The sequence below is a fragment of the Colobus angolensis genome, unplaced genomic scaffold (genome assembly GCF_000951035.1).
Source record: "Colobus angolensis palliatus isolate OR3802 unplaced genomic scaffold, Cang.pa_1.0 Scaffold21, whole genome shotgun sequence".
Classification (NCBI taxonomy): Eukaryota; Metazoa; Chordata; class Mammalia; order Primates; family Cercopithecidae; genus Colobus; species Colobus angolensis.
The window spans coordinates 5,469,243-5,495,149 of NW_012115266.1; the positions used below are offsets into that span (position 1 = coordinate 5,469,243).

Genomic DNA, 25,907 nt, shown 5'->3' on the forward strand with positions numbered 1-25,907 from the left:
AATGTAACTTAAGGCTTGGGTCTGATGGGTACTGGCTGACTGTGTGTGAGGTTCTGACTCAGGGAGTAGCTCTGTCTCTGCCTCATCCCCAACATAGCTGTTTCTTGGGATTTGGGCCTTCCACGTTGGGAGACTCATGTCAGGGTCTGGGTGGGCTTGGACTCCTCTCTCCCCTTGGAGCCCCTGTCTGTGGTACCTTTGCTAACAGCCCTCCTTTTTCTTCTCTCTCTGCCTCCCCCTTCTCCAAACCTCGCTGGCTGCAGAGGAGCACCCCATGGAAGGTGAGTGAAGCCTCCTGGTCGCTGGGGTAGTGGATCTGTTGCTATGGGGATCCTACATGACGGGCTGTCGTTGGCTACCCAAGGACTCCCTTTCCTGCCATGTTTAGGGCCTCTCTGGAGAAGGATGGCTGGGGTCCTCCCTTGGCTGCCTTGCCCCACTCTCTTGCATCCCCTCTTCATGGGTTTCAGGGGAGCTGCTGACTGGCCTTTCTTCTTAGGGAAGAGATGAGCGGTGGGGGTGGAGGGACGGGGCTGACAGGATTCCGAAGTGCCCAGAAATAATTAGGTAGACAACGTTTAGCCCAGCCCAAGTTAAGAAACTTAGAAAGGCAATTTTGCCAGATGCTGGGGCAGGCTGGGGTGGGCTGTTGCCCCAGAAACCTGTGCTTGGGGGATATCTGCCCTGGAGTCTGGTGCCATTGTGCAGGGCTCAGGGGACTGGAGGGTGGTGGAGTGCACTGGCAGAGTAGGGGGTCAGGGGTGTATAGGTGGGGCAGCTTCTCTGTCCCACTGTGACCAGCACTTGCCACTTGCAGCAGGCCCCTAGCTGCTGCCCCACAGGTTGCTAGGTAGGAGTGGTCTGCTTCTTCCTTCATCCAGGTCAGAGGGCAAGGGTAGGGCTTCTGCCTCTCTCTGAGATCTCTCTGTTCTTTCTCTAGCTCCTGTTTTGTTGGCCTCTTCTCCCTGTCCAGTTTCCGTCTTTACCTCCTTTTCTTTATGACTCTGTCCCTGGACTATGTGTCTCTCCTTCCCCAGGCTCTCTCTGGGTTTCTGTCATTCTCTGACTCTTTCTCTACCAGTTTGGCTTTCCCTGTGTTTCTTTTCCTTCTCTGGGGTGGACTGAGAGCGGGAAGAAGGTAGTCTTGGCTTGAAGGCTGTGTTGAAGATGAGCTCACATAGCCACCATGAAGAAGGCTGCAGAGCAGGCATGAGGTGGCATCCTAATCCCTTCTCCTGGGAAGGAGGAGTGGGAGGGCAAGCGTGTCCCTGGGGAGGAGCAGAGGAAAGTGCCAAGGATGCAGTAGTCATGGGAAAGAAAGGCAGCAAAGGGCTCTTTGCCTGAGTGTGGGGCTGGAACCCATTTTTCCTTGTGATGTCCATGGTCTGACTTGTCTCTCTTGGAAATCTCTTCTCCTTGGGGTCCTTAGGTCCCCTGGGCCCAGCTGGCAGATGTGTGTGTGTGTGTGTGTATGTATGTATGTCTGCATACACATACATTTATACAGCTCTGCTGGTCTCTGTGTCTCTGTGCACGCCTGAGGATATATGCTGTGTACATGTAACATGATTTTGTGTCTGAGTGCGTGGGTGTGCTCTGCGCCTCCATCGATGCATATGTGGTGTGGCCCACATTTCTGTATGCCTGTGTAGAGCATCAGCATCTTTGTGTGTCTGCATCTGTGTTTGCATCTCCGTGTGTCAGTGTTTACCTCTGTGTGTGTGTCAGAGAGAGAGTCTGCGTGTCTGGGTGGACGCAGCCTTCTGAGGGCTGGAGATAAGATTTAGTGCTGATGTGACTTTTACTTGCTCTTGATGTCATGTCTCCTCCGGAACAAAGGGAGAGATGGAGGGAGGAAGAGAGAAAGGGAAAAAATGGTGGAGGAGAGAAAAAAGGAAGGAGCAGAGAGATGGAGGAAGGAGAGGGGGCAAGTGAAGGGGTGGGAAGAGAAAGACTCAAGCCTCAAGCTGTAGGGAGGGGCAGGAACGGGGAACAACTTGGCCAAAGGAAGAAAGGCAGGGGGGTACTTGGGAAGAAGGAGTCTGGCGGGAGTAGGGGAGAGGAAAGGGGCTGATAGACAGGGACAAGACGGGAAGCTGGGCTTTGGGGACCCATGGGGAAAGAGGCCTGTGTGGATGCCACCTCACTGTTTCTTTGGGTGGTGTGGTGGTCTGCTGGTTTAGATGTGGCACTGTGGGTGCCTGCATGTCAGTGGCTGTGCAAGGCTGTGTATTGGAGGCTGTGTGTGTGTGTGTGTGTGTGTGTGTGTGTATACACACCTAGGAGTCTGATGCATCTCTATGTCACTCTGTGACATGTCTTTGTGCCTGCTTTTGTGTCTCTTAACCTTGTCACCTATCACCATCTTTCTTTCAATGGTGGTCCTCTCTGGGGTTTCAGTAGGAGAGTTAGGGGATGAGACTGAAGGTGGGGAGGTGGGTTTAGCAGGTGGTGGTTCCACGTGGGTAGGCTGGGGGCTTCCTCTGTGGCACTGTGCTCCAGACTCTGCAGCTCTCCTTATATCTCTAAGGAGTCCTCTGTACCTTCGCCCTCTTCCCACTTGACACTGTGCCCGAGGCCTAGCTTTCTCCAGGAACCCCAAGATCCTGCTTTGCAGCCCCTGCCGAGCACCTCCTTTTTCCTCCCAGCCTCTTGTGGCAGGGCAAAGAGAACCAGAAGTAGCCAGATAAAGTGCCCTAGGAAGGGACCCTTGGCAATGCCATCCATCACTGCCAGTCTCTTCTCCAGTGGTGGGAGGAGGGGCTGATGTCACAGGTGGATGTGGGGAAGTGAATACCCCAGTAGGGCTGGGGGCCAGGAGGAGGGAGCAGAGATTTCAGATTAGCGGGGAGACAGACTTTAGGGAGAAAACCCTGGGGCCAGCTGGGGCTGAGCCAGGGGTAGACAGGAAGGGAACCAGCCTCCCCTTCACCAAGATGGCTGGTGCTGTCACGCCTGAGGGAGCTGAGCAGCTGGTTGCCGTGGTGACAGAGGGAGACTGCCGAATGCTAATGAGGCTGGCGAGGAGCTGGGCAGTGGAAGGGTCTGGGAGAGGGAGATGTGGCTTCCCCCAGTAGCAGTCAGGCCTGTGGGAGACAGAGGGTGGGTTCACAGGGCACCTGGCTCCTGGGCTGGGGGTGGGCAGAGGCCTGGATTCTCAAGAGTGGGAGCCTGAGAGCAAGGCTGCTTCTGACAGGGAATGTTGGATGTGGGTTGAGGGCTCTGGGTCTGGGTCCTGGGTTTAGGGGGTTTGGACGGAGATGCTGGTAGTTCTTGGGGAAAGGGTTGGTGGCAGAGTAGGAGGGTATTCAGAGTAAGGAATGAGGAGACTTGGTTCAAATGCCTGGGTCCTTACTTGTGTCATGGATAAAAACCTACGTCCTCCCAAGAGCTGTTCAGTCCTAAGGCTGCCCTCAGCGGCTGTGGCCTCCTCCTCCAAGTGGCCTCAGACTCAGTCGTGGGGAGAAACCAATGCCACCCTAGAGAGATGGGGCAAAGAGGGAAATGTGAACCATCTGGCCACGTCCTTCCTGGCCTCCTCACTGCCTTTCCTCTTGGAACCCAGGCATCCTGGCCCCCGTCTCAGAAATACTTGTAACTCTTTAACCTTGCTACTTCCATCCTGGCCCCAGCTTTCTATCCCTAGGGTTAACATCTCATTGCCACAGCAGTGGGACTGGTTTCCAAGGGTGACAGCGGCACTGCAGGGCTGTTCCCTTTCCTACCCTCTTGGCCAGACACCACAGGGGAGTGAGTGGGGCTGGGGGGGCTCTGAGGTTTGGTGGAGCTGGCTGGACATCTCAGGGAGCCCTGGGGTCTCAGACCAGCTGTGGGGCCTGGTGCTGCCAGCCTCTCTAGAAGAGAGCGTTCCTTGGCTGGTGCCCGTTGGGGACAAGGGTACTGATCCAGTGGGCCAGATTCCTTCCCACTAAGGCTGGGGAGGGATACTTTGGGTTAGGGCTGACAAGGCTGTCTCAAGGGGCCAGTGTAATTCTGGGTGGAAATCCTAGCTGATCTTCCTGTCAGTCCATTTTCTATTTTCAAAATCCAGCTTTTGGGTCATTTGAGAGAGGTCCTGGCCAGAGAAAGGGGGTCTGTAATTTATGAATGGTGTACTTGGACCTTTCAGAGAGCTGGGCCTCCTCCCATAGGGCTTGGCTGTCCTCTTTGGACATTGCTGTCTGAGAGCGCTGAGCCCAGTCTCTCAGTGTCTCCGTAGATTCTACCTTCTCTTACCTGCTTCCTCTCTAATTTTGTCCTCTTGAACCCCAGTTTCCTCTTAGAACCCAGGTGTGCAGGGTCCCTACTATCCCTACAGAGGTTATTGGGAAGGGTACCTGGGAGGATTAGAACCCAACAGATGCCCTTCCAAACCCCGCTTTAGTGGAGGATCCTTTTAGGCCCGGGTTCTTTATACCCCCCATCTTTCCCCCTTTTCTGTCAGCATCCTAGTGGTAACTGGGATTAGGGGTGTTGGGGGGTTGGAGGCCCCCTTGCCCGCTTAATCCCATGCTAACAGGACACTCTCTCTCTCTCCAGGTGGCTTTGATTTTTGTGTCGTGTTTTATTTTCTCCTCCATCTGAATCGTTTTTCTCGTTGACCATTTTTTTTTCTCTCCGCCTCCCGGAAGAAAAAAAAAAAGAAAAAAAGAAAAAGGAAAAAGCAACCCTCCCAGCCTAATGCTTCTCCTCCTTTTCCTTTTTTTTTTTTCGGCAAGAAGAAAAAAAGAAACCAAAATCTCCTCTCCCCCCTGCAGCGACTCCCCGCCCCCTCCTTCCTCCGGTTCTGCCTGTACCCTTCTCACCCTCTCTGAAGCCCCTAATCTCTCTTTCTCTCTTCCCCTGTTGTGCCCTCCACCTGCTGTTTCGGCATCGGGCCCCTCTCCTCAGCTCCTGGGCTGGGGCTCCCCCCCGATGTCTGTCACAAGTTAAAAAGGGTTTTTAAATTGTGGCAGCAAAAGCTTTTTTCTCCCTTCTCTCTGGCTGATTTTGATGACTTGTGTTTTCTTTGTTTCTTTCCCCTTTTCTTTCTTTTTTCTTCTTTTTTTTTCTTTCTTTCTTTCTCTCCTTCCCCTTTCCAAGGTCCGGCTCACCTGACGTTAAACAGCGAAGGTATGGTTTGAAGTTTTGGTTTGGTTTGGATTGGATTGGATTGCCCCCAACCTGCGCCTGGATTTTCTGTTCTTCTCCCTGTCCCTCCCCTGTCCCCTTCCCCTCTTCCACCTGTCCTGACACCTTCCTTCCTTTCCTACCCGCTTCCTTTGCCATTTCTTAATTTTATTTGGGGGGTGCTGGGGTGGGGGTGGGGGCCTGCCCTTGTCTGTGTGCTCCCCTCTCCCTTGCCCACCCTGAAGCACTCCATCCACCCACATCTCACCTTGGTTTCTGACATCAAGAGATGTTTGAACTCCTGCCGTTGTCTCCAGTCACCATTTTTTTGCGTTTTCCTGGTAGTGTATCTTGCTTTTTTTCTTTCTCATGGTGGTGTTTGATTTCCTTCCACTCATTCTAATCATTCTTTCTTTTCTATGGACCTAAGTAACAAGAGAAAAGCATGGGCTGGAGAAAGAGGGTCTTAGGCAGTCTCATCAGCCTCACCCTGCTACTGTGGGAGGCCCCCATCCATGACTAGAAGGGAATGGGAGTAGAGTTGTAGGGTCTCTGCCTTTCCACAGTGTGCACTCCCAACCCCCTGCCCACCCACACGCCTTCACCCTTGTGTCTTTTGAACGTCTCTCTTTTTTTTTGAGACGGAGTCTCGCTCCGTCACCCAGGCTGGAGTGTAGTGGTGCCATCTCAGCTCACTGCAAGCTCTGCCTCCTGGGTTCACGCCATTCTTCTGCCTTAGCCTCCCAAGTAGCTGGGACTACAGGTGCCCACCACTATGCCGGGCTAATTTTTTTGTATTTTTAGTAGAGACGGGGTTTCACCATGTTAGCCAGGATGGTCTCGATCTCCTGACCTCGTGATCCGCCCGTCTCGGCCTCCCAAAGTGCTGGGATTACATTGAACATCTCTTAACCCTATTTAACAGATGACGACATTGAGGACCAGAGAGATGCAATGACTCGTTAGTGATTCCACAGCCCTAATTGGTGGTATGGTTGGGACTAGGCATTTAATTTTAGCACTCCTTTGACTAAGTGCCTACCATCTTTGAGAGCCCTCGTGTTAAGTAAACCTGGAGTCCTGTCTGAGCTCCTCCAGCTCTGGCCTACTCCAGCCCTCTGCTGTCACTGATTCTCTCTGAGCTCAGGGTTTTGGCCTTCCAGACCCTTTGGCACTGTTGGACCTGCCCAGTTCAGCCCTCTGTTGGGGGGTCATCTTACAGAGGAACACAGTGGGGTCCTTAGCCTATAGGCAGGACCAAGATTGGGCTACAGGGAGAAACTCGTATAGATATGAAATCTGGGTTGGATTTAGGTCTGGGGAGGTAGAGGCCTTGGAGTCTTGCAGGGATGTGAAATTATGGCAAGAAGTGTGGGGAAAGAGGAAGTCCCAAATGGAGAGTCTGGAGTAGGTGCCCTGGTTGGTTCACTCACATCCTTCTTGCCTCTCAGTGCCTGGTTCTATGGGTGCTGGCTGTGGCTCCCCTTTGTCATAAGGGAAGGCCCTCCCAAAGGATCTCAGAAAGCCCCCCTGGAAAGTTCCACAGCTCAAGTATTATTCTAGTTCAAGTTTGGGGATTTGCAACTGGTGTTGGAGTAAGAGCCCATATAGGGACTTTTCCCCTTCATCACTGAGTTTTCTCATCCTGAAGCTATCCTGTGGATCTAGAAGTAGGGCTGGGTACCTAGAAGCCAGGTGCTGAGTATACAGGTTCACTGGCGGGGGGAGAGGTGGGGTGAAGAGTTCAAGCCGGCCTGGAACCCAGACATGGTAACATGTGCCCACCAGGGCCTTTGGACTGAGACCCAGGTGCTGCTGATGAAGGGGGTGGTGGGGAGTGAGAAATAACTCCTGAGAAAGGACTTGCCCACATCCAGGCTGAGCTCCAGGCAGGATCTCCTTTGACATGCACAGCCATTTTGTAGGCACGATGGTGGGATGAAAAACAGACAGGAATTACAGGAAGCCCCTGGAAATCTCTGGGAAGCTCTGGGGTCTAACTGGCAAATAACTGGACAAGGGTGAGCTTCTGAGCACTCACTGTGGTGAATAAAGCAGGTGTGAATGGCCTCAAAGTATAGTGAGAGCCTCAAGGATAGGAAAGAACAGAAGAGGAGCTTGGGGTGTAAATCTGGAGAAGTTTCTGGATGAGAGGGGTGCCTGTGTCAGGCTTTTGAACGAGTTGGGAAGTGTGAGCTTGACCCAGCATAAAGGGTGTGAGCAAAGGTGCAGAGTGGTGGGGAGAATGTGCCTCATGAAGGAGGCTAGGAGAATGAGCGGGCAGTTGGAAGGGGGCACTGGGGGCCTCCAGTTCTGAGTGCTGAGGGCTGGCCTGTTTGCCTGCTGTGGGGAAGGAGGGATCCTGCACTCATGGTGAGGCCTCTGTTCCTCTGCCCAGTCTCCCCACCCCAGGCAAAGAGTGGAAGTCGGTGATCATGAGTCTGATGGGGTCTGTGGGGCTGGTCGTCCTTGGTTTGTCAAGCAGCTCCTTCCTTAGAGGTCTTGAAGGCAAGGGAGTCCCCAGAAAAGCCTCTTCTCCCCTGTCCCTGCAAGCAGCACCTCCACCCTGGAGAGGGCCCTTCATCCCCTCAAGGCTGGGAAGGGACTGGCTCGGTAGCCCCTGTGCCTGACTCCCCAATTCTGCTTCTCCAGTAGGGTCCTTACTGTTCTCCGAGGGGGGGGCCGGGAGAGGAGGAGCCGGCGATGTGCACCAGCCAACAAAAGGTCAGTGATCCCCATGGTCCCCAGAGAGCCCAGCCCTCATCCTGCTGCAGGCTAACTGTGCTTCCTGGGGGGAAGCCAAGTCAATGCAGGCACATCCCCTTGTCCTCTCTGAGGCCTGTGGGAACTGATGGGCCTGCTCCCTGAGTGCCATTCCAAAGGCCCCATTAGCTGCCCTGGTGTGAAGGGCCGCACACCTCCATTTCTTTCGCAAAGCTCAGTTGTTCTGATGACCTCTTTCTAGAACACAGGTATCATTTTTTTGTGGCAGTTGTTTAGGCTGATCCCTAGGAAGTGTCTATTTCTTTGGTAAGGCAACCAGGCAGCAGGGCAACCCCAATTTAACCATCAAATTCTGGAAGCCTGCTAGGTGCCCAGTCCAGAGAGATTCTGGTTGGGAGCTGTGGCCAGCACAGGGCCTTTAAGCCTGCTTGGGGGCTCTAGCTCCTTTTTCTGTAGTGAGGCTGCCTCTCTTAAGATAATCTCTTTCCTAAGAAGTTTGCAAGCCACTATAACAAGTCCTCAAGGAACTCCAGTGGGTGCCAAGCACTGGGGCTATGGAGTCCTATTTCCATTCTTTAGTCTTCTCTTCTGTTTGCCTGGATTTCTGCCATCCTTGTCCTCTCTCCAATGACTTGGTGTATCTCTTTCGTCTGACTCTTAAAAAAGCAGCCAGGCCATCCACACTGGAAGTCTCCTTGAATACCCCAGGCGGACCTGGTCACTTGCGGTATTTCCTTTGTCCACACTTCCCACTAGAAGGCTCATCACACTGTATCATAACTGTCACTTTACCTGTTTGCTTCCCAAACTAGACTAAGCTCCCTGAGGCCAGGGATTGGATATTTTTGTTCCTATGCCCTGGTCCTTTACACAGCTCTTGGCACATAAGTAGCCGTGTGCTCAGCAAATTTATTTTACATGAGCCAATGGGCTCTGTTCCCAAGGGGCTGATTGATATTCTAACAAATAACTACAATAAAGTGTGGTCCATGCAAAGTATATGAAAGTGTAGGCTCTTTTCAGAGGAGTTAATTTATTCATTGAGGCCAGGCACAGTGGCTCATGCCTGTAATCCCAACACTTTGAGAGGCCGAGGTGGGAGGATCGCTTGAGGCCAGGAGTTCAAAACCAGCCTGGCAACATGGTGAGACTCCATCTCAAAAAAAAAAAAAAAAAAAAAGAGAGATTCCTTGAGAAAGAGAGGAGACACAGAGAGAGGCAGAAAGTTACCAACAGGCATGAGTCGTTTATTTGTGGGATGCTTTACAGTTGAGGAAGCTGGACACCGCCCTTTCTCTTTCTGAGATGCCCACAGCAGCCTGTGCAGTTCTTGATGATCAGCTCCATTTTCCAGAGGGGGAAACTGGGACTTAGAGCCCAGCTTTGTGACCAGCCAAGGTCACAAAGCTGGTGGTGGAGCCAGCGCTAGGGCCCAGGTCTTCTTTCTCACATCACATTTCCTCTCCAGGGAGCAGTACAAGATGTTACTAGGCAGTAAGTGCCAAGTGAGCAGAACAGACAGCTGTAGAGCTCGAGAGTAGGGAGGGCGGAGGGGGGCGCTGGAGATCTTCCCAGAGGAGGTCTGGGAACTGGGCCTGGAAAGGAGGCAGCTGCTCTGTCCCTCATGCATGGTACTCAGAAATGCAGGACCACAACAACTAGTCTCTAGCCACATTCATCTTCACTGGGGACACTTGTAGGGCTACAGACTCCCCAACTGTGGGAGATAAACGAGCATCAGCTGTTATCCTCCTTCCTGGGTCCGGAGCAATTAGGGGCGGTAACTGTGCAAGCGCTGCTGGGAGTCGTAGTTCCCAGTCGCGCCAGAGCGGCGAGATGGGGGAGAGCGCCCCCTGGTGCTTCAGGGCTTGTTCAGCCCAGATCTGGTTTGTGCTCTGCTGAGCCCCTTGGTTGCCCCCACAGGCTCACCCCAGTGGAATCCCTCCATCAGTCCCTTGAAGTCATGCCCCGACCTCCCCTACTCAGGTTCTCTCTCTCTCTCCTCACCATCTTCGGGTTTTCTTTCCACACTTGCTCATCCTTGGCTTTCTTTCCACACTTGCTCATCTCTTTTCTGTCCCTCTTCTCAAAGGCTTTCAGGTTCTCTTTGGCTGCTCCTCAGGCCTCTTGGCATCTCTGGGCTGACCCAGGTCTCTGGTGGCAAAGAGACGAGCCCATGGAGGCGCAGGTTCCGGAGTAGCTAGCTTTGCCACCTGCCCCAGGAGACTGGAGGCAGAGCTGAGGACTTGAGGAATGGCTTCGTTTCTCCACTTGGCCTTGGCAGCCACGGTCCAGCCCCAGACCCGCCTCTTTCCTTTTTGCTGGCCTCTTTTGTTCTGTCCGAATCACTTTTTCACACAGTTGCCTTATTCTTTTCTTTCTTTCTGTTTGACTCTCTTTAGTGATATTTTCTTTGACTACAGTGAAGGTGAGGGAGTGGGAGGAGTGGCTTCTGGGTAGGACGAGTACATGTGGCAAAACCAAGGTCAAACACATTCCTTTCTCTGGTCCTTGAGCCCCCTGGTTCTCCCAGTGCCTGGGTGGCAGGCTTCATTGCTATGGAAACAGCAAGGCCCCAGAAAGCCATGGTTTCTGTTCCCTAGAGGTCCCTGTCCACTTTCGTTTCTGGCTCTCTTCCCATCTCCTGTACCTGTCCCCACAGGGCTTGCTCCTTTATCCAGATAGCCGCGCTCATCCCCTCTTGCTCCCTCACAGTCCTGAGCCTTCTTCATTTCTTGTCTGTCTCTGCGATGGTTCACCTTTCCCCGGCTCTGCCCCACCTCCCTCCTCCTTGCCATTCTTCCCTGCCTTCCCCTCTTGTCTCTGCTGGGGTCCTCACTTTTGCTTTCTGGCCCTCCCCACTGGTACCCTAAGTAGACAGAGAAAGGGATTCAGACTGTCCCGATATTGCCCAGGCCCCCACCAGCCTTGCTGCCCTGTGGCCTCAGGAAACCAGGCCTTGCCAGCTGCAGCAAGTGCTGTGCCAGGCTCAGGGGCAGCAGCTGGTGCCTTGGCATCCGGAGGCAGTGGGGACAGAGGCTGTGGGCAGCCTGCCCAGAGAGACAGAAACAGGCTGTGTGTGGAGGGGAGGGGATCTGCAGAATCTGCACTCCGAGACCCCCCCGCCACCACCCCACTGCCTCAACACATAGCACTGCTGCTGAGCCCTGCCCCCACCAGGGGAAGGCAAGTGCCTCCTGGTGGCCCTGTGTGCACCCTGGCATTGTGCCTGTTCTTGCCTGGGCCTTGGGAGCATCTATTGAGAATTCCTGCATTTGGTTAGCTTGGCCTCTTCATAAAGACTCTCACGGCCAGTGTTGTTTGCCCTGCACCTGTCCTGTGAGGTAGGCAGGGCCAGCTGTGTGCCACTGCTTAATGGCCAGAAGTAGCCACTGGTAGAGCCCAGGTCCTCTGGTTTGTCCTGACTTCATATCCGGTTCTCTTCTCTCTGCTTGCACTCTGGCTTGTGCCGGTATTGTATGGAAACTTAAACTTCTTGGTACTACTGAGTCATTGTCTTCTCACTTGTTACCAGCTTACAGAATGCTGACAATCCCTCAGGCTCTCCCAGTAGTTTTTGCTTCTGCTTAAAAAGTGCCAGTGGAAGGGCCCTGTGCCAGGTGCCTACGGACATACATGCACATACACAGACATGCGCACACACGAGGCCCAGGCCTGCCCTTGCCCTGTCACTCTTTGGGCACACACAGGTCACATCCAGGCACTCTTTGCTCTCCACCTTGGGCCTGTCTGCGCTATCCTTGGCTTGGAGTAGGGAGCTGGGGGTGGAGATGATAGCTGGGGCGGTGGCCACCCATGTGAGCTCTGCCTGGTGGCCTGTTGCTATCCGGTGCATATCCCTGTCACCTGCATTGCCTTCCTGTGTGTCTTCCTGACCCTTCCCCCATTCCCCCACCTCCCATTCTCCTCATCTGCTCCCTGTTACACAGCAGGCCTATTGGTCCCATCCCATATGGTGAGGCTGAAACTGTCTTCAGGCACTGAGATTGGCCATCGCTGGAGGAGGGGCAGGAAGGGAGGTGGGCTGTGCATAGGAGGCCCTTGTGGACCCTGCCATATGGGAGGAGCACCCAGGGAAAAGTAAGGCAGAGCCTCTTACTTCCCTTCTATGTCCCTTTGTTAAGGGGAGTGGCCGATGGGAAGGTTGCTGGGGAGGAGACAGTGAGCACCCTCTGCTCTGCTGGGTCCTGTGGCAGAGTAATTGTCAGCTGTCAGTATGGGAGCCACTTAGCAGCCTCCTGGTTTGGAAATGGACACAGGGGACATTGACTTTTGACAGCAGAGACGGCAGGGTCCCGAGAGGATGGTTGACAGGCTGAGGGAGGGAAAGGGGCCTAAAGCTACAGGTTGGGACCTCTGGGCTCCTGGTGCCCAGGACCAGTGCCTGGATTGCTGGAGGGGAGAGGGAAGCACTGGCGTACCCTACCCCATTCAGCCTTCTCCCGTTTCCCCACACCATGGCATCCAGGCAAGGAGGAGTTTGTGGCGACCTTCAAAGGCAATGAGTTCTTCTGCTACGACCTGTCACACAACCCCATCCAGAGCAGCACTGACGAGATCACGCTGGCCTTCCGCACCCTGCAACGCAACGGCCTGATGCTGCACACAGGCAAGTCGGCCGACTACGTCAACCTGTCCCTCAAGTCTGGAGCTGTCTGGCTGGTCATCAACCTAGGCTCAGGTGCCTTCGAGGCCCTTGTGGAACCCGTCAATGGCAAGTTCAACGACAACGCCTGGCACGACGTCCGGGTCACCCGAAACCTGCGCCAGGTAGGGGGAGTGAGAAGAAGGCCAGGGATTAGCTATACCTGGGGCAGAACGGGGGTTGGGAGAGGGGGCTGCTGGGAGCTTGTGATGGAGGGATCAGGGCTGGACAGTGAGGTGTGGTTCTGGAGAAGAACAGGGATTGGGGCTGTGAGGGTGCCAACATAAGGCTGCAGTGGCTGGCAGGCTTCAGAGACCAGGGAGCTGAGCTAGGAGGAGGTTCCAGAGCTGCCCCTGGGCAGGAGCCTGAGGGCAGGGGAAGGACTGGGCTCAGATTGTTGGGAGTAGCTGGGCTTTCAAGGACTGGGGCTAAGAAATCAGGTGATTTAGCAGGAGGGCAATTCAGGAGATGGGAGGAGGGAGCCAGTGCCTGAATGGGTGTGCCTGGGTGCCAGGGGGTGGGGAGGGGGTCCTGTGGAGTGGGCAGGCTTTGTTCTGGTGGAGAAGATGAGGGTGTCCCAACACTTGGGCAGCAAAGCATGAAGGCAAGCCTGAGTTATGTGTGGGGGCAGGATGTGTTCTGCCCCCAGCAGAGGACTTTTTAGGACAGAGGCAGAGATGGAGCCAGTGAGGTGGTGGCGTAGCAGGTGGGTGACAGAGAGCAGGACCAGAGAGGGGGCTTGGCCCCTTATCTCCTCTAGGCAGGACATGCCCTTCTTTTCCTTCTCTTTCTTTCAGCCCTTGGGAGGGCTGCCAGGCCCTCCCAGCATCCATGGCTTGCTTTCTGCCTCCTCCAGCTCCTGGGCAAGCCCATACAGGTGCTCAGACACCTTCCTGCATTGGCTCCTGCAGACAGGAGCTCCTGTTCCCAGATGCTCCCACCAGACAGTTCCTCTTAGAAGTGGTCCTCTTCTCCTTTCCCAAGGCCTCTGGCCAGTCTCTTCCTAGTTATCTTCTCTGAACTTCCTGGTTCTATCGGTGTGGTGGCCAACTTTCCTTGTCTCTCCTCCTGTCATCCTCCTTCTCCTCCCCTTCCTCCCACTGAAAGTCTCGTCAGTAGGCTCAGGATCTTGGCTGGCCTCCCACTCGTCTTACCTGTTCTGATTTCACACCATCGATGATGATCTAGTGGGGATACCTCCTCATTAATGCCACTCCTCCTTGCCAGGAGAACGCAGTGGCTAGTCCTGCTGCTTTTCCTTAGGCCTGCCACTACCTGTTGCAGCCGGGCTCCTACTAATGTGCCTATTCTTAGTGGCCCCTGAGTTTCACAGAGTGACATGCTTGGTGGAGTCACTCCTCAGTGCAGGGCTCCTCTTCTTGTCAAATCATCCCTTTACCCAATCAGAGGGCTGTCCCGCGTTGTCATTACCGAGTGCACCTGAGTGTGTCATGTGCATTTGTGACAGTTTCAGATGCCACACACATTTTATTGAGGAGTATGGAGGACTCTGGTGCTTTCTGCTCGCTTTGCTCTCTCTATGACCAGTGCTGTCACCTGGTACTGACTTCGGCAAGATGCTCCAAGTTCAGAGTCCCCATGCATCATATGACCAAAAAATACATGGCACATCCATACTGGGAACAGAGGGGGGAAAAAAGACATGGTCCCTGCCCTTCCAGGAGTTCAGCTCTTGAAGAGACAAGATGAGTCTGTTAAAAGTGAATAGTGCAAAGCCATGCCAGTGCCAAGTGAACAGCAGAAACCTTAACCATCCTACGACTAGAGTGATACCCAAGACGAGGGAGAGGTCTGTGGCTAGGGGAGGTGGGAAAGCCACACAGAGGAGGAGACACTCGGCCTCAGTAGTGCTGAGTGTAGACAGTGACCCTTGGTTGCTTCTTCCTGGGGTTCCCGTAGTCCAGAGTCCAAGCTGGTAACTGATGGAAACCTCTTCCCCTGGATTGTTCTACCAGAAGACTCAGAGCAGAGGGAGGTCATATGGACCCTAAAGCAGGTCCTGAGGTCCACAGAAGGTGTCTGCTTAAAGACTTTGATTGGGCATTCTCTTTAAAAAGGGATTCTGGGGGAGTTTCTTGACTCCAGTCCACACCCATAAATATGAAGTGTTGGAGCTGCAGACAAGCAGTTCTCTCTTGGTCATCATGGCTACTAGGGGAAGGTCAGCCTCAGAGCCATGCTCTGGCTCCACTGCCCTCACTCAAGGCCTAGACTGTGGCCAAGTTCATCCTCACCAGGCCCTTCATGGGCCTGTTTTTCCTGGCCTCAAAGAGTAATTTATTGGATCTTGTGTCCTTCGAGCAGTGTTTCTCAGTCGCTCAATCGTGTTGTGCTCCCCAGGAGACATTTGGTAACATCTGGAGACATTTTGGGCTGTCATAACTTGGGGGTGCCACTGTCATCTCATGGTTAGAGGCCAGGATGATGGTGAACACCCTACAGTTTGCAGGACAGCCCTCATAACCAAGAATTACCTGACCCCAAATATCAGTAGTGCTGATATGGAGAAGCCCTGCTCAACCAAGTTTGTTTCCTTCCTTCCTTCCTTCCTTCCTTCCTTCCTTCCTTCCTTCCTTCCTTCCTTCCTTCCTTCCCTCCCTCCCTCCCTCCCTCCCTCCCTCCCTTTCTTTTTTAAAGACGGAGTCTCAGTCTGTTGTCCAGGCTGGAGTGTAGTGGCATGATCTTGGCTCACTCCAACCTCCGTCTCCCAGGTTATAGTGATTCTCCTGCCTCAGCCTCCCGAGTAGCTGGGATTACAGATGCCTGCTACCATGCCTAACTAATTTCTGTATTTTTAGTAGAGATGGGGTTTCACCATATTGGCCAGGCTGGTCTCGAACTCCTGACCTCAAATGATCCTCCTGCCTTGGCCTCCCAAAATGCTGGGATTACAGGCGTTAGCCACCACACCTGGCCTCAATCAAGTTTTTATAGTGTCTGGGTGACATCCTGGGATTGGAACAACACTTATGTGATAAGAAGGGTGATGATGGGTGGAGTGATTTGAATCAATATTCTGTCTCCCCCACGTTTGGTGGGCCAGGAGCAAGGACAGGGAGAAATGACATCTGTCTTCAGCCTTAATAGGATAGAGGGCCAGGATCTGAGAACACTGTGGTTCCCAGGTTATTTTTCTCATTTGATTAGAATGGCCAGGGAGATGGCCTTCTGGGGAGGACCTGCCTGAGAACAAGCACTGAGGGGTCTCCATTCCCTTTGCTTCTGCAGCCATGGGACTGGGTCAAAGGCCAGCTCCAAAGATTAGAAGGAGGCAGAATTTCCCTTTTTCCCTTAGACTTGGTAATTATCCCTGGAATCATCTAGAGGCTCTCAGAACATAGCAGTTAGGACCAGGGGCACCTGATGAGACAGTGTCTCGCTCTCTCCTTTCTCTCCTTTCAAATCCAGCCCTCGAGGTCACTGTGATTGGAGGTGTCTCTTGGAGGATCTTGGCAGGAATTATTACCTCTGAGGATTCCCCGAGGTCTATTTTAAATCCTAGGCCCACTCTCCTCCCATACCCAGTATGCTTCCCAACTGCCTCCCACCACCATGCAAGCAGTGTGCAAACCCATTTCCTCATTAGCCAGCACCAAATTTGGAAGACAAGCTGGCTATCCAAATATCACATGGTGCTTCCTCCTGCCCAGCTTGGATAACTCCTCTCCTTGGTGCAGAGGCTTTCAGGAGCTCCTCCAGGTCCCAGAAATGGAGTCACCAAGGATGCAGTCCTCAAGGATGGAGTCCCTCAAAGATGTGGTCCCCAAGGATGGAGTCCCCAAGGATGCAGTCCCCAAGGATGGAGTCTCCTAAGAATGCATTCTCCTAGGGATGGAGTCCCTAAGGATAGAGTCCCCTAAAGATGCAGTCCCCAAGGATAGAGTCTGCTGAGGATGGAGTCCCCAAGAATGGAGTCCCCAAGGATGGATTCCCCAGTAATGGAGTCCCCCAGGGGCAGAGTACCCTAAAGATACAGTCCTCAGGGATGGAATCTGCCAAGGATGGAGTCCCCAAGGATGGAATAGCCAAAGATGGAATCCCCAAGAATGGAATCCCCAAGGTTGGAGTACACCAAGGATGCAGTCCTCAAGGATGGAGTCCACAAACCTGCGGTCTTCAAGGGTGGAGTCCACCAAGAATGTAGTCCTCCAAAGATGGAGTCCCCAAGCATGCAGTCCCCAAGGATGGAGTCACTAAGGATGAGGAGACCCCTGGGAGTCTAGGAATGCCTTCCTTAGGAACGCATTCCCCTAAGGATGGAGTCGCCAGGGGTGGAGTCCATCAGGCAATTAGATTCCTTTCCTCTCCTTCCTGCCCAGGCCTTTCTCCCTCTCTGGCATGGCATACATCCTGTCTCAGGGCCTGCTGTGCTGTTCTCCATACTCATCCATGCCAACTTTCTTAGTTTTTCCCTTTGTTTTCACAGTTCTCCTACAGACACCACTCATTTGCCCTCCTTTCTGCCTGGTGAAATCCTAGATCTGAGGTTTGAGTCAGAAAGACCAGGTTCAAATCCCAGCTCTGCCAATAGTTTGAGTGCTTTTAGGCAAGTTATACAACTTCTGTGAGCTTCAGCTCCTCATCAGCAAAGTGAGAATGAACCTTTTGATGACTAACTGGGGTATTGCCTTAAAACACTCAACACAGTGCCTGGCACGAATTAGTTGTGTTTTTTTTCAATCCTTCAAGCCCAGCTTAAATGCCACCATCTTCATAAAACCTTCCTTGATCCATTCCTCCAGCCAACCTTCCTTCTTGGCTATGTTCTTTGAGCCCTTGGAAACGTGTATTTGAGCCCTCTCGTCACATTCTGCCTGTGTTGTCAATATTTGTGTTCATTCCTTATCTGTACTTCTAGATGGTAAGAAAATTGGTGGCTTAATACCAGCAACTATTGAGTGTTTGTAGTTGTTTTCCTAGTAGTTTTTTTTCTGATCCATTTGGTCTCTTTCTTGAAGCCAACTGGTAAGGTTTTGGACGCGAGGACCCATGTCCAAAAGTAGCAGAGCTAACTACTTCGCGTGAGCACTGAACTACTTCTTGTCCTCTTGGGAAAAAACCCTCCAATTCACTTTTTTACTTATTTTATTTTTTTTTTTTGGCAATAGAGTCTCACTTTGCCTCTCAGGCTGGAGTGCAGTGGCGCAATCTTGGCTCACTGCAACCTCTGCCTCTCAGGTTCAAGCGATTCTCCTGCCTCAGCTTCCTGAATACCTGAGATTACAGGTTCCTGCCACCATGCCCGGCTAATTTTTGTATTTTTAATAGACATGGGGTTTCACCATGTTGGCCAGGCTGCTCTTGAACTGTTGACCTCAAGTGATCCACCTACCTCAGCCTCCCAAAGTGCTGGGATTACAGGTGTGAGCTACCGCGCCCGACCCTAATTCACTTTACAAGACCAGAAGAACACCTCTCCTGGTCGCTCCTCTAAATTTCCTCAGGACTTTATCTTTCTGTCACAGTACTTCTCAGATCGCACTGTAACGTCTCTCCCCACTAGCCCCTGGCCTCAAAGATCTCATTTCTCTTTACTATCTCACCTAATTTTTATGGCAACTCTGTGAGATGGAGATATTATTCCCATTTTACTGATGAGAAAAACAAGACACAGAAGGTTAAAGAACTTGCTCAAGGTTATCCAGTTAGGAAGTGGTGGAGTTGGAAGTCTGACTTTGAAACCACTCTGATCCTCTGCTTCCAAGTGAGGGCCTAGTTGTTGTCATTGGTGCAAAATGCAAAGGAGGCTGGGGTTTGTCCTGTGCTTCTGTCATTCTTGGATGTTCTCAGATCTTGAAGCCATTTCAATGTTCTGCTTGTATCTCTGAAAAATGGGTCCCTCTTATGTGCAAGTGAAGTGGGTTCCTCTTCTCTTTGTCTTGAGCTTCTTTTACTCAAGTTCCATAGATTGTCTTCACCCCAGATTTTTATGATTTATGTAAATATTCCCCTCTCTTGGCTTTCTTGAGCAGGCTGGAGCTACACTCAGATTTCAAGGTGGAGATGGGGTATAGTTTTGTCCTGAGGCTCTCCTTTCTGCCTGGTGAATTCCTAGAGCTGGTGTTTGAGTCAGAAAGACTTGGTAAAAATGACCACTTGATATGATGCCTAACTTCTCCCCTCTGTGACTTTGATACCCTTCTCATTCATCATGTGTTGTCATGCTTGTGCTCCTAGGCTTCAGGAGCTCTCTAGCTAGCTGTTTCTGTGAGTGGGATAAAGCCTTCGTTGCTCATCTGTTATTCTGAAGCCTCAGCTCTCCAGATCCTGGCCACTGGGAAGGCCTAGGCTGCTGTGTACCCCTTCCCTGTGCTGTGTCCCAGGCCACCAGGAATGGGTTCCAGTGGAAGCTGCATTCTAGAATTTCACGACAATTGCCCCCATAAGCATGATCTCCATTGGACTGGGTCTGGATCCATATTCCCTAGGTCTAGAGGGGCCCCATCTCGTCTACTCCAACCCTACTATTTTTAAGAGGAAGGCTGGATCTCTCATCAAATTTGTGGAAGGCCCAAGGGTTAGAACTCACATCTCTTTCTTCTCAGTCCTGATTTTTTTTTTTTTTTTTTTTGAGACAGAGTCTCGCTCTGTCGCCCAGGGTGGAGTGCAGTGGTGTGATCTCGGCTCACTGCAAGCTCCGCCTCCCAGGTTCACACCATTCTCCTGCCTCAGCCTCCCGAGTAGCTGGGACTACAGGCACCTGCCACCACTCCCCGCTAATTTTTTGTATTTTTAGTAGAGATGGGGTTTCACCATGTTAGCCAGGATGGTCTTGATCTCCTAACCTCGTGATCTGCCCGCCTTAGCCTCCCAAAGTGCTGGGATTACAGGCGTGAGCCACCGCACCCTGCCATCAATCCTGATTCTTAATTTGCTGTTCTACTTGTTAAAATGGAATCTTCTTCTTAAAGTTGAAAACATTTAAATCTTATTTTATTCTCCACAACCAGTTCTAACTCAAAGAGTAGTAGTTGGATTTTTACCTCCAATGCCTTTTTCTTCCTGCCTTGTTTGACTAGGGCAGTGAAACCAGACAACACTTACCTTTTTGGGTCTGGTTGTTTAGCTGCCCTGAAGCTAATTGTTCCTTGTTCTGACTAGTTGGCCTCTTCATTTCATGACAGTCCTACCAGCCGCCAGTACTAATCCTCTTATCACATGCTATCCCCTGGCTCCCATCACTGCACCTGCAATTAGACTCTTCTCTTGCTATGTAAACTGCTTCTGCATCACTGATAATTAATATTGGTTATTCAGCACTTCTTCTGGCTGCTAAATATTGAATTCTGTTATTTTTAATTATACGAGGCCCTTATTCATTATCTTACTGAATTAGTCCTGTGCCCACTGGTTATAACAACTCTCTAACTAATGGATCTGTCCCTAGAATACCTCTCCTTCTCACAATCACACTGTCTGGGGTACAGTTTAGTATTTAACAGGCATCAAGCAATAATGTCCCTCCATCTCTAATACTCTTAAGTAAAGCTGCCTCAGTGCCTCTGACATGTCCTCCCCAAAGACAGGGATACTTTGGAAGGTGGTTGTTGCTGCTGTCTGTGGCAATGAGAAGAGAAAATGAACTTAGAGCCACATGAGAGTGGGGACACTAGAGACTGGGGTAGAAAGAGTGCGCTTATAGCTTAGGGAAAAGTCAGGGATTTTAGAGGTTCCTCTTTATGGGTGTAGGGGAGTGAATTTCTGGTGCTGGCTCTGGGGAATGAAGACTCAGGGGTTTATGGGTGTACATGAAAGGAGGCTGTGCTGCCGGGATGGTCTTACCAATTCTAGAGACTGGTAGAGGTGGTGGTGGTGGGCACTTGATTCTGGGAGGGACAATAGCCCGGAGAGTAAGAGAATGGGGTTGGGGTGACTGAAGAGCCTGGAGAACTTTTGGTGAAAGTTCTGAAAAGTCAAGGTGGACATGTGGGAGGAGTCAGCTATGGGTGGGAGATGGGGAGGAGAGGGAGGAGGGTCTGCAATAATTTGATATAATATATGAGCCATCTGCCAGCCCATGGAGGGCAACATTTCCTTTTCCCTGTACTGGTGGCGACTTACTCTCTCTTCCTTTCTTAAGGATGAGAAGAAAAAAAAAAAAACAAAAAACAAAAACAGAGGAGCTGCCCCTCTCCTCAGTGACTCCCAGGATCGATTTGCGTATTCTCCATCCCCAGGAAAAGCAGGCGTCCATGGTCCCTCCTTTGCTCCTTGGGAACCCCTTCCTTTTGCCTCCAAAATGAAATTGCCTCTCATTCTTGCCAGTCCTTTGATTCTCCAGGGGTGATGCCCACTCTTCTTCTAGCCTGATAGCCAGCTGGCCCATCACCAACTGGTTAATCCATTGACCCGGCATGGCCACTGGTCAGCCAGTTGGCCAGCACCAACTCGCTCTTTAGCCAGTTCTCTGGAAAGCCATCTGGTTGATCAGTTAGCCAACAAACCTGTAAGTCCATGTCTCCAACCAATAGCCCAATCCTCTTCACAGCCCTTGTTCCCTCCCTTCCTTCCCCTAAACTCTCTAACATTTCAGCTGATAGGACTTACTAATACTGCATAATTGGGTCTGCTTCTTAATCCCCTGCCTTCCCTCTCTCACCCTCTGTTGGAAAACCCCGTTGCCGACTCTGTGTGTGTTACTAACGCGCTTATAACCCTGGGGACCAAGGGATGGGCAGGGACAGGTGGGGCAAGGTATGAATGAAAAACCGAACTAACCTTTCTGTCTCATCTGCGGAATGTCGGCCATCTTTAAGTCTTTGGTTTCTTGGTCCAGTTCTTTTGTTGTTTTCTTCTCTACTAACCAAGGTCTCTAACTGTTCCCCTTCTCTGCAGACGGCTCTTCTTCGGGGAGGGGATGAGGGGGAAGAGGAATCCAGAGGAGGGATGGGGGAGGGATGGGGAGAAGAAGGGACTTAATTTTTGTGTGTGTTTTATTTCTCCTCCCCCCATTACAATTTAGTTTTCTTTAAACAAATACTTTCGCTGAACCTAAGGTGGGAGGGTTGGAACAAACAACCAAATATATATAGATATATATTTTTTCCTCCTTCCTTGAGTTTCACAGTTGGTCATTTTATTTTTCTTTTCTTTTCGTTCTGTTCTTTTGTTGTTGTGTTTGTTGTTGTTTTTTGACATCCCCCTCCTCCCCATCCCCCCATATCTCCGGTGAAGCACGCAGGGATTGGACACGCTATGGTAAACAAACTGCATTATCTGGTAGATATCACTCTAATTGTCTTACCGTTTGGTTTGCCGTGGGTTTTTTTAACTGTTCGATTCTCCCTCTTTTGTTTCCTCTCCCTGTTTGGTTTTTTGGTTGTTTTGCTCTTCCAATTGTTTTTTGCGTCCTGGACAATCTTTAGATTTTGCTTCTCTTTTAGTTTCTCTCTTTCCCTTTTCTTTCTTTTTTGGTCCAAACTGAAATACAAAAGACAAATGGAAATTGAGGAATTTGGCTTGTCCCTGCTGTAGTCCCTAACTCCTGAATTCAGATTCCTGGCCAGAGAGACCTGGGGGCAGGCCCCATGTTCATCGGCTCTGGTTAGACCAGCCCCGATGCCAGGCTGCTTATTTCTATTGCTTTATTTTGTTCTTTTCCCTCCCCTCCCTTGTTTTTTCTCTTTGATTTAGTTTCTTGGTCCCCTGAAAATCCATGGAAAACACCATCCCATGACATGCTATGCTCTGCTCACTGTCAGCTCCCTGGACAGGGCCCCTCAAGTTTGGGAAGGGGGCTGGGGGTGAGACCTCCAGTGGCAGCCAGCGGGGTGGGTTCCCAGGGGTGGGGGGCATGGCCTTGGGAGATGCGGAGCTGCCTGAGATCAGTCCAGACCTCATGCAAATCATCAGTTCATAGCAGTTTGGGGGCTGCCCCATGCTGGCTGCTCCAGGAAAGGTGCCGTCCCTTCCCTCACTTCTCAGCCTTGAGAGTTCCTGGTTCCATGTCCCCCACATTTTGCATGGCATGAATGGTCTTTTCCCCCGACCAGGGATAGCGTCCAGTTCCCCGCAACTGCTCCGCTGCTCTGACTAACACTGTGTTTCACACTGTCTTCCTTCCCCTCACCCCCTGCCCTCTCTCCCCTCTGCCTGCCCCGCATGGCCTCTGACAGGGGCTGGTTTCCTTTCCTGTTGAGGGGAGTGAGAGGAGGAGGCCTGCAGGGGTAGGAAGGGGCAGCATTGGTTGTCCTTGTCACCGAGTTCCTCTGTTTGGGTTGGGCTCAGTCCTGGTGAGTGTTGGTGTGGGTGTCTGTGTAAATGCAGCTGGTGTGTGTTGGTGTGTGGGTGTGACTGTGTGTAAATGTTGGCGTGACATTTCGGGGTGTTAGTGGGAAGCTGTACCGTGTATGTGCGAGGCTCTGCTGGTGACTCTCCATGTGTGAGCTGGTGTGAGCTGGGGGCTGCGTGACTGTGTAGGTTTTTGAGCCTGGTGAGGACTCTCTGTGGAGGTGGCCCTTCAGTCGCAGTGCCATGGCAGGCAGGAACAGGGAAGGAACTGGGGCTAGCTCTTTGCTCCTTGCTTTGCCTCAGAGTGTGTGCCCGCAGGCCTTGCTATGTGCGATCCCCTGGGATTCCCTTGTGCCTGCCCAGTCCTGGCTCTGCAGCAGCAGCCGGTTAGTCATCGCCTATTAATAATGCAGAGTGATTGAGCACCAGGCTGGGGACCCTGCAGATGGACGTGTCTGCTCCCGTGGGGCTGGCGCTGCTTGGGGCAGCTGCCTGGACTGCCCATCCACCCAGGTTTGCATGGCTGGCTGGTGAGGAGGGAAGCGTGACAGTTGGGGCTCCCAATCTGAGTGTCTCCCCCACTTCCTTAGGAGGCTGTACCTCTGAGGCTACATCTGGCTTTTCCTGAACTTTTGCGGGTCCATGTTTTCCTGTACCCATATAGACTAGTGCCCATGGCCAAAGCCATTCCAGACCTCCCCAATTTAAGATCTCAGGTGACCACTCCCAGTGGTCTTGGTGTTCCAGTAGGGCATACAGTGCCAGGTTTCTTGTTCCTCCAGCTGCTACTTCTAGGAGTTAGCTGCTACCTGCCCGGCTCAGGCCAGGCCATTGAGTACCTGTCAGGAGCTGGCCATTTGGAACTTTCTTTATGGTGCTTCACTAGATAGCCAACCTGTGACTTTGGGGACAGAAGGGAGGCGAGATCAAGCCATGTGGTACACCCCAAGCCTCTGGGTAATACCATCCTAGAATTAGGACCCAGCAGACTTTCCATCTAGCCTCAATTTGGTTAAAAATTGACCACGTGGGTTGAGTCTACTAAAGCTCAGTTTCCTTATCTACCAAATGGGCTAATAGGGGTAATATACCTGCATTGCCTACTACATGGAATCAGTGTGAAGATCAAGTAGAGTAATAGAAGTGAAAACATTTGTACTCTGTAAAGGAAATTGTAATGTTACTAAGCTTTATAAAATGTTAACTGATTGTCTCAGTGTTTCCAGGGCAGGGATGTTTTGTAAAGAAATGATTCTCTTCCATAGCAAACCCTGGAGAATATAACATCTCTGGCCCACTGGAGATCCTATTACTATCTCTTCTTAAGAATCAGTCCCAAAATAACTGTGTGAAACCCTAGAATGCTTCAGGAATTGGGCTGGAGAAGAGGAGGAAAGATGAATGACTTGATTAAATTGGTTAAGAAGCAACAACCAGCTAGGCACCTGTAATTCCAGCTACTTGAGGCTGAGGTGGTTAAGTTGGTTAAGAAGGAAACAACCTGCTGGGTGTGGTGGCTCACTCCTGTAATCCCAGCATTTTGAGAGGCTGAGGAGGGTGGATCACCTGAGTCCAGGAGTTCAAGGCCAGCCTGGCCAACATGGTGAAACCCTGTCTCTACTAAAAATACAAAAAAATAGCCGGGTGTGGTGATGGGCATCTGTAATCCCAGCTACTCAGGAGGCTAAGGCAGGAGAATTACTTGAACCTGGGAGGCCAAGGTTGCAGTGAACCGAGATCGCGCCACTGCACTCCAGCCTGGGCAACAGGAGTAAAACTCCATCTCCAAAACAAAACAAAACAGAACAAAACAAAACACAAAACAAAAAGAAGAAGCCAACAACCAGCTATGAACCTGTAATCTCAGCTACTCAAGGCTGAGATGGGAAGATTGCATGAGCCCAGGAGTTCAAGACTAGCCTGGGTGACATAGCAAGACCCCCCTCCCCTCTTTTTTTTTTTTTTTTTGAAATAGAATCTGGCTCTGTTGCCTACACTGGAGTGAAGTGACGTGATCTCGGCTCACTGCAACCTCTGCCTCCTGAGTTCAAGCAATTCTCATGCCTCAGCCTCCTGAGTAGCTTGGACTACAGGTGCATACCACCATACCTGGCTAATTTTTTGTATTTTTAGTAGAGACAGGATTTCACCATGTTGCCCAGGCTGGTTTCAAATTCCTGAGCTCAGGCATTCCACCCGCCTCGGCTTCCCAAAGTGTTAGGATACAGGCATGAGCCATTGTGCCCTGTCAAGACACCATCTCTAAAACAAACAAACAAACAAGACCCTATCTCTAAAACAAACAGACACACACACACACAAAACAAACAAACAAAAAGTAAACAATGCTCTTTTGTTTCAGCCCTGAAAAGGAAAGTATCTGCCCAATTCTGAGTCTCTAAAGTCTGCACTTTCCTGCATGAGCAATACTGACTGGTAAACAGATCTGGTTGCCTTTTGGTGGCCTCATAGACCTTCATAAACCTGTACTAGGAATCAGCTCTTTCCGGCCAAGACCAGAGTCTGAGGCCTTGTAACAGGGTTCAGTGTGTTCTGATTCCCAAGGCATCCCCCAGACAGGTTTTGGTTAGTTTCCAGTTTATTTTTACTAACTCATTTATATGGACTCTTTTCATGTTGTTTGAGCACTTCTTCGGGGAGAGGGTGGATATAAAGCAAAAAGGCCAACCTTGAGAAGGTTGAGAAGTTTGGATTAGGTGTGATCAGGCTAATGGAGTTTGCTTGTAAAAATAATGATAGCTCTTTGTACACACACTGGGAGTCTTTATATAGCTTTCCCCTTTTGAATATCATTTAAACTTGATGAATGCCTGGGTTGCACGTAGCAGGCAGAGACTGTTCCCAGTTAACAGATGGGGAAAGCTGAAGCCCAGAGAAAGCACCTTGTCTAGGGTCACATAGCCAGATATGGAGGAGTTTCACTTCAGTTTTCTCATTTGATGCTCAGCGTAAGCCTGGAAGAAATGGGAGCCCCAGAAGTTGTTAAACTCCTCTCACAGATGAGAGTCAGAGGTAAAATGGGATTGTTTTGGAAAAGGATAAAGCCTGAATGAGAGCCCAGGATTTCTGACCTGATATCTTTCCTCTCTATTCCCAAACTATCAAATCCAGACCTCAGGATTCACGACAGGGCTGT

At 51.3% G+C, this 25,907-nt stretch overlaps 1 protein-coding gene across 2 annotated transcripts in view; it reads left to right on the forward strand.

The window, feature by feature from the left end:
* Positions 1–265: 265 nt before the first annotated feature.
* The window catches only part of NRXN2 (neurexin 2), a 96,416-nt gene continuing 70,774 nt past the window's right edge, over positions 266–25,907 (forward strand). The window contains exons 1-5 of one of the 2 annotated variants that reach the window (XM_011942569.1): positions 266–281; positions 5,083–5,112; positions 7,765–7,833; positions 12,323–12,624; positions 21,695–21,718. In XM_011942569.1, coding sequence (XP_011797959.1) covers positions 275–281; positions 5,083–5,112; positions 7,765–7,833; positions 12,323–12,624; positions 21,695–21,718 — 432 coding nt within the window. In that variant the 5' untranslated portion in view covers positions 266–274. Of the gene's footprint in view, positions 282–5,082; positions 5,113–5,841; positions 5,857–7,764; positions 7,834–12,322; positions 12,625–21,694; positions 21,719–25,907 lie in introns of those variants that run through there. The other variant, XM_011942570.1, reaches the window with a different exon arrangement.